The sequence below is a fragment of the Ipomoea nil genome, unplaced genomic scaffold (assembly GCF_001879475.1).
Source record: "Ipomoea nil cultivar Tokyo-kokei standard unplaced genomic scaffold, Asagao_1.1 scaffold0706, whole genome shotgun sequence".
In the NCBI taxonomy this organism is placed as follows: domain Eukaryota; kingdom Viridiplantae; phylum Streptophyta; class Magnoliopsida; order Solanales; family Convolvulaceae; genus Ipomoea; species Ipomoea nil.
The window spans coordinates 1,797,016-1,805,330 of record NW_017617134.1 but is presented as its reverse complement, the minus strand read 5'-3'; the positions used below and the strand labels follow the sequence as shown (position 1 = coordinate 1,805,330).

General features: G+C 36.2%; 1 protein-coding gene across 8 annotated transcripts; it reads right to left on the bottom strand.

The window, feature by feature from the left end:
* Positions 1-378: 378 nt before the first annotated feature.
* On the bottom strand, positions 379-6,307 carry LOC109176365 (transcription initiation factor TFIID subunit 10-like). Of its 8 annotated transcripts, XM_019325809.1 has the most exons (8): positions 5,855-6,307; positions 5,619-5,661; positions 5,315-5,375; positions 4,552-4,685; positions 4,300-4,364; positions 3,696-3,776; positions 3,507-3,581; positions 386-515 (listed from the first exon to the last, which is right to left on the bottom strand). In XM_019325809.1, exons 4-8 carry the CDS (start codon positions 4,651-4,653, stop codon positions 473-475), a joined length of 366 nt encoding a protein of 121 aa, XP_019181354.1. In that variant the 5' UTR covers positions 4,654-4,685; positions 5,315-5,375; positions 5,619-5,661; positions 5,855-6,307; the 3' UTR covers positions 386-472. The 8 variants fall into 8 exon arrangements, 4 of the variants coding, with proteins under 4 accessions (XP_019181353.1, XP_019181354.1, XP_019181356.1 ...); XR_002053372.1 differs by lacking the exon at positions 5,855-6,307 and having other exon boundaries at positions 379-515; positions 3,696-3,835; positions 5,547-5,823; XR_002053373.1 differs by lacking the exon at positions 5,855-6,307 and having other exon boundaries at positions 381-515; positions 4,296-4,364; positions 5,547-5,821.
* Positions 6,308-8,315: the final 2,008 nt, after the last annotated feature.

Here is an 8,315-nt window from a genome sequence, read left to right as displayed (position 1 = left end):
ACTACAAAGTTATGTAAACTAAGCTAGTCTAACTCATGCTCTCTTTCTTACGAACTGGGCCCACTTGAAAGGGGTTCACAAACAACAAATAGCAAACAAAACCCGTTAGCACAAAGCTAAGTATAACGCCACTCAACCCTGTAAAGTAATACAGTATATACTGTAACACCTCACTTTTCTTAATCTTAAATACAATTCTAAAACCAAAATTTATATAAACTAAGCAGCGGATAATCAACTTAATAAATAAACTAGTGGGAATGTCACCGCCACAACCACCACTCCATGGTGATTGCAAAGGCTAAGAATGGAACTAAAACAATAAAACAAACTAACATTCATATTACTTAATTAAGAGTCATTTGGGGGAAACCACCCCGAAGTCTAACATCAAACATAATCATCAAAGTCTACAAATCCATCAAAATAAACATCATGATAAAAATACTAAGAGTTTAGACTACTAGATTTACTAAGCTAGTTTAACTCGATCATCTCTCAAACGTTGGGCCCACCTGAAAGGGGTTTTACAAAACAACACATAGACAGGTAAGAAAACACCGGTTAGCACGAAGCTAAGTATAACCACACGTACTCAACCCTGTAAAGTACTATAGTATATACTTTGGAAAAACATTTGTTCACAAACTCGATCAAATCAAGCAATCTCAACACTTAGACAACTTTAAGATACATCACAGACTTTCTATATGCTCGCAGCCTATAACATCAACAGGCATGCTTCAAAAATAAATAACTCATCAACATGAATATTCCAACACATATTCCTCATAACAAATCTCATCATAATGAACTCATACTATCAATCAATTTCCTACTAACAACCAATACGAAATTATCATCATGCTTTCAAGTTCTCATCATGCAAACTAGATATATAGGACATCAAAAATGCAACTACAGGAATCATGCTCAACATACAGTCTCGGTTAATCATTCTCATATGCAATCTAGTGCAATACTATACTCAAATGCAATCTCGTGCAAACATTCTCATTATGCAATCTTGTGCAAACTATAAGTATACTCATACACTCGTTTGTAAAAATAGATTACTTTTCTGTGGAGATTTCTTAGAGCCACGAGGACTCGCTTGCTTTCTTTCTTTTTTAGAGTCGCAATGACTCGCTTTCTTTCTTTCTTTCTTTTCTTAGAGTCGCAATGACTCGCTTTCTTTGCAAATGAACGAGGTAGGAACTTCACCTTATCGTGAACGAACCTATCCGAGCACGGCGTCTAGCCGGCCTAATACTCATCTCGTCCACCAAACCACTCTCTTGGTTCTACGCTCAAATTCTGTGGAATCAAGTATCGAACTTTTAGCGTGCACACCCCCTGACCAGGATTCCAAGCCTGGCGGACAGTTTCCAACCTCGTAACGTGGAAATACACCGTGTTACATGTACTGGGACCGCAATATCCATAACATTCATCCGAGAGGACATCTCATATATGCAACACTTAACTTATGCAAAAGACATGCTCATACTTCTCAATTCATTCTCAAGGATAAGATAAAGATGCTCTACGTGGAATGAGATTTCTGGAAAATAATACTTAGGCTCACATTGGCCACTTATACACTTTTAAAACATGGTCTACTTGGAATACAATTTAATGTACAACATGCTTCAAATTAAATATCACAGTGAACTTTCAAGAACACAACAACATGTTTGTTTTGCAACATATCAAACTCTACATATTTCTACCATCAAAATAGACTCCAAATCCCATTGATCAAACAACACATTCTAGTCATGCTTTTCTAATAATTCTTATTCTCAAAGTGATCATGCTTCTATAGTCATTACACAAATAACATCAGGGGAACAAAACAAAGCAATTCCCTATACAGTGAACTAAAGCAAACATACTGTGAAGCAATTTCATCACTAAATCCATCATAACATGCTCATTTTTAATCCAAATTCAACGAAATCAAAGCCAAAACGTGTGTCGAGACAGCCCCGAGGTACCGAGCCATAAGAATTTCTAATAATTCTTATTCTCAAAGTGATCATGCTTCTCTAGTCATTACACAAATAACATCAGGGGAACAAAACAAAGCAATTCCCAATACAGTGAACTAAAACAAACATACTGTGAAGCAATTTCATCACTAAATCCATCATAACATGCTCATTTTTAATCCAAATTCAACGAAATCAAAGCCAAAACGTGTGTCGAGACAGCCCCGAAGTACCGAGCCATAAGAGCCCGTGACACCTGACCCGAAACGACACGTAGCTGAGCCACAAGGGCCCGGCCACTGCACAGAAATAACTCAGTGACCATGGGGCGGGGCTCCACATGGCCCGCCCCTCTCAGGCCGTAACTTGCCGGCCTAGGGCCGTGCCCTAGGCCCGGCCGGCCACGGATCTAGCCAACGGTCCCCTTGTTGGGCCGTTGGCTAGGGCCGTTACTCCATCGGATCGCAATGTCCGTTGCTTTCTCTTTTACTCCGAAAGGACATAGTCCAAACGGGTCCTCCAAAACAAGATTTTCCTCACAATAGATATATATAGATATCACTCGTGCAATCCAAACATGCACAACTTTCCTTATGCAACTATGCACATAACTTCTCAACTCATTCTCAATATGGCAAGATAGTGACTTTCCTACATGGATATGAGTTTTTGGAAAATAATACTTAGGCTCACGTTGGCGACTCATGCACTTTTAAAACATGATATACTCAACAATGCCATTTACTGTAAAACATGCTTCTTTCTCTTATTCACTATGAAAACTCAATACACTAGTACAGATATGCACATTCACTACCCTTGTAAAGGGTCATCCGCTACCCTTGTATAAGGGTAGTGGATACGAGGGACGCTGAAAGTCGTGAGCTTTCCGCTACCCTTAGCTTGTATGGAAGGGTAGCGAATATTATTATATTTTAAAGCATCCGCTACCATTCTTACAAAAGAAGGGTAGCGGATTATTTATTTTTTTTAAAAAAAAAATCATTTTATTTTTAAATCCCCCCATTTTTTAAAAATCCTATACAAAATTCATACACTACATATCAACACTACATATTAACACAATATTATCAACACACAACACACTACATATTAACACAATATTATCAACACACAACACACTACATATTAACACAATATTATCAACACACTACATATTAACACAATATTATCAACACACTATATCAAATACTAAAGTAAAAGTAAAGGAGCAAGATCACTTATTTCTAATGTAATAATTTGTTATTCAAAGTGATGAGCATGCAACCAAAACTAAAACTTACATAATAAATTTGCATATGATAATAGATACTTTATACTTTTTAAGTATATATGCATATATAAAATGAATGAATAAAGCACATGATCTTTAAATATGATTAGCATGCTACATTCATCACATAGATCGATCATAAATAAATTCAGTGTATAGTGTATTTTTTTTTTTGAATACTATTGTACTTAAAAGCTCATAATGAAACGTTGACAAACCTCTCCATTGCCGTCTTCCTCATCATCATTCTCTTAAGACTTGGACTTATCAGACTCTTCCTCATCACCTCCCGCCTATTTGTCAATCACAAGAAAGACTCAAATTAAACTTCAAACATAAAACATACTAAAGAAACAAGACAACCAAGATAACTATACGAATTGAATAATATATGAAAACTTATTAACCTTTTCTTAGTCGTAAGCTTCCATCTGTCTGTTGTAGTCCTCCTTGCGCTGCTATGCCTTAGCAATGTAAGGAGCTTTCTCCTAAATTTCAAATATTTTCATTAAAAATGCTCCACAACCCATTAAAATGATGAACCCAACTGCAAATATACCAAATAGCAAACAATTTACCCTCAATACCTATAATTCAAGTATTCAACTACTGAATATAAAAGCTAACATCCAAGCCAAAGCAACCCCATAAGCTTAATTTCTTCAACCGGCTGTGTTTAATATATGAAGTGATGGTGTAAACTATATGAGAAGACACTCTAGTATCTAACTAATAAACAACAAATATATGAAGAAATTTTTTCATGAAGTTATAGAAACAGATGTGCAAAAAAAAAAAAAAAAAAAAAAAGAAGAAGAAGAAGAAGAAGGACCAGTTTAAGAAGAGGATGAAAATAGAGAAGTTAGAATGTGAATTACAGCTTTAAACCCATTGTCATCTGCCATCTTAACCCCAAACTCTGCCAGATTTATAGGTAGATAAAGAACTAAAATTACATATCAATATGCACTATCGCTAACAAGAACACTTAATAAGGCAGAGAATACCTACAATCGAACATCAGGACATTGGAACCCGCTTTTAGCCAAGTAATGCTCCACTAATTCATCAGGAATCTGATCAAATTTGTTAGAGAGAAACAGTAAATTTAGGTGTCCTACATTGATACTTTGTAGACTAGCTAAGTTAATGGGGAAAATCAAGCAAGATTTTTTTTTTTCTGTATCAATTTGCTCTATAGTCTACAAAACAAGATTATATAAAACAAATTCATATATTTGCAGAAATTGAGAAAAATCTTACTGTGGGAGTATAATCCATCAATGAAGTGAGGAAGTCAGCGATGGCAGTATCATCATCGTGTCTTCCTTCAGGCTGTTGTTGACCCTGACTAGTATGGTTCATCTTTCTCACACCAATATTAAGTTCCACAAGTTCTACAATTATAGGCATGTATATAGAGCATAAAATTAAATAAAATCAAACGTTGAGTATGAATTACTAAGCAACAAGATATAATAAAGTAGTGTTTTTGTATTCCAAGTTTTCTATCAATGCTGCCCAAAACATACTGCTCACCGAAAAAGAAAAGGGCAGTGATCAGCCTATATATACTTTTACCTAACTATATGAGGAATTTCACTTAGAAATGGCAATATCTATGGTAATTACATTCAGTAGCTAATCCTACTTTCTATACCAGTGTTAAAGCAGAAGTCAGAAGACCCTCAACTACTCATCCTACTTTCTATACCAGTGTTAAAGCAGTGATGGTGTAAACTATGTTAGCTATGTTCTGTTCTAATAATGTCTTTAGGACTTGCTCTAATTCATCTTTCCCACTTCCAGAGCTCTTTCTGAACTTTTCCACCTCATCATAACATCATTTATCAAGATCATATTCTATTCAAATGCCATATCAATGTTTTATCAACTAGACCGTTAATGACAATGAGAGCTGCAAATATTCAAGTGCAAGAGATAAATGGAAACCAACATACTTCTAGAAATAACCATAAGATTAAGTGCAAATATAATGCAAACCACTTGGATGGCAATGTTTCACCTGCAAAATCCCGAGCAAAAGTGGCAAAATCTCAGGCAACCTAAGCCTCCAGAAAATTGAGCTGATGACAAAATGTGAGAGCAATTGAATAGTGATGCACCAAAATTGGGGGTATCATAGTCAAGTAACCAAAAGTGGAAAAAACTCTTAGAAAACTAAACCATTATTTAACTAAATTAGAGGTCTGGGTTAATTATTTTCAGCCCCCACCCCAATCTCATGCATATTGTACCTGCAATTAAGGGTTCCTTAAGTAAATAATCGAAAACCCCAAAAGAAGAATCATCTAGAAAAGAGAAATTACACTTCAATTCCCAGGTTGAAACCTAGCTCGAAACAGCTATCATCTGCTCAAAAAGAAAACAGATATCAGCAATCTCTGTCTAAACAGAACTAATTTAGTCCACGAAGCCCCGGATCCAACTAAATCCAAGCTAAACGCGAAGACACAGATCAAGCGAAACACATAAATTCATTTCAATAACATTGGCACCCCAAATGAATTGAGAAAGAAAAGGACGAAGAAAGCAGAAAGAGAACCTCGTAGGTGGTTCCATCGAGCTCGACGATCCAGCCAGCCTCAGCACAGAGTGCCTTGAGAACCTCGTTTGTCACAGTGCTTGGGGAGATTGTAGTTTATATACTAAAAAACTTATCGTATTAGCAATAGTGGAACCGGCGGCGGCGGCTGAGAACCACAGTGGCGGTGGCGACGTCAGTGGCAGGCGTCATCGACAGTACGTGGAGGCGTCGTTTTCGGCTGGGTCTGGTCACCGGTAGCAAACGAGAAGAAGAGAGGCGTCATGGGTGGCTGATGAGAGTGGCGCTTGAGTCCTTAGCTTGGTGTCGGCGGCGGCATTTGATCGGGGCTGAGGGAATCGTGGTGAGAGAGGCGGTGTCGACGGCGGAGTTGCGGTCTGTGGTGAGGAGCGACGGCGAAGAGTGTTGGAGAGGTGTGAGAGTGAGATCTGGTTTGTGAAGACTGAAGAGGCGTTGAGGGTTTTTTTTTTTTTTTTTTCTTTTTTCTTTTTTTTTTTTTTTTTTTTTTTTATTTCCCGATCTAGTTTCCGTTGCCCTTTCTAAAAGAAAGGGTAGCGGAAAGTTTATCCGCTTTAATAAACCGGCGGCCTATTTTTTTTAAAGAATACACTACCTTTGTTTAAAGAAGGGTAGCCTAAAGTCAAATTTCTTTGCTACATTTTGTACTAGTGATAAATACTTAAATCATGCTCGTTAACTATAACTTGATAATTCTTCTCATCAAACACTTAGCATGTAATTCAATATGTACTTAGGACTCAAAATGCACATCTTATACTCATTTACTACAATTGAACATGCAAGTTAGACATGCCCTGTAACATTTAGAAGCTAGGCAAGATTCTCAATAAATCATATAGGACACTTTAAACATGCTTTTCTATCAAAACTTAACACATAGTGTTCATGCTTCTCTATTTAACAATCAAAAGATAACAAGCTCAACAAATAAATCATCCAAGTCTGATGCTTCACTTTGCCATTCACTATACTCAACCTCTGCAACAATTATCTCCACAAAATCAACCATAAAAAGGCTCAAACCTCCTCCAAACTCAACGAAATCAAAGCCAAAATGTGCGTCAAGACGGCCCCGAGGTACCGAGTCATTCCTCGTCCGAAACGACACGTAGCTGAGTCACATTTGTAGTTGGCCTTGCAAATGTTGCAAAATGTGTGTGTGTATATATAAATATATATATATATATATATATATATATATATATATATATATATATATATATATATATATATAAACTGGATAAGGCTCCTTAATTATGGAGTCGTGCTTTTAAATTAAGTACTATGTCCATCCGGTAGCCCAACGAATAGGCATTGCAATTGAATATCTTTAAACTGTCACAATTATTAGTCCAAAAATAAAAAATTAAAGGGGGACAATATTGGCACAACACTAATCATTAGCACCCAAACTACTAAAAAGAAAAGAACAATATTGGCTTGGGTATTTTGGCTTCCATCTAAACTCAGTTTTTTAGGAAAAAAATCCCAAAGATGTATCCGAGAGGCTGTAGGCTTTGATGATCTATCCGTTGTCGACATCTATAGGGAACAAAATCATATTGCGGATAGCCTGGCATCGGCGGCGATGAACTTCCAGTTTGGAACCCGTCTCCTTGAAGAGCCACCCTTGAAATTACGAGAGGTGATTTGTCAAGACGCACTTGGCGCAAACTTCTCTAGAAGAACCCCAAAGGATAGACCTGGGGGTTTTGGGTGTTAATGTTGTATGTTTATGGGTAACCCCCTCCTCTCATGATCAAAAAAAAAAAAAAAAAAAAAAAAAAAAAAAAAAAAAAAAACTTGCGCCATTTGCATTCTCCTGATAATTTTCTTTTTAGCCCTCTAAAAATGGATGCATTTCATTTTTGTCCTCTTCCCATCATGGGATTTCCAACTTGTGCAGGTATACCACTTTGTATACATTTTATTACTTGTGCAAACATTTTTTTGTTTTTTTTTTTTTTTTCTGAGTGACAAGAAAAACTTGTGATCATTATTGGAGAGAAATAATTTTATACGGAGTATTATATAATTCAAGCTCAAGTTGTGATTGGTCAAAGATTCTTAGATTTCTCTCAAGTTCTTGACATAAGATTAAAGTGTCCATTTTTAAAAGTGTAGTATGTATGCGTATTTTTGTTTTCTGTTTCTTTAATCTTTATTTTTGTGTCAATTGATTAATTATATTAGCGGTGATAGTTTTATAGGACCGAACGCATCATAAACGAGGTATGTATATACACAATAGGTGATAGAAAATATTAATAATATTAACTGGGATCCACCCAAGAAATAAATAAATATAATAAAGCCCAAGTAAAGGAGATAGGACTAATATTGGACCCAATGAGAATTGAACACAAGTCAATGAATGAAAGTCCAAACAACTCACCACCAAAATAGAGTTAATTTTCAAAATGGTCCTCTGACTATGATC

Excerpts from the sequence above, each read along its gene's own strand:
- LOC109176365 (XM_019325808.1), bottom strand. Across the intron at positions 4,365-4,551 it reads TGATGGATTATACTCCCACA|ATTCCTGATGAATTAGTGGA; the intron begins GTAAGATTTTTC and ends AAATTTGATCAG. Across the intron at positions 3,582-3,695 it reads AAGCTTACGACTAAGAAAAG|GCGGGAGGTGATGAGGAAGA; the intron begins GTTAATAAGTTT and ends ATTGACAAATAG.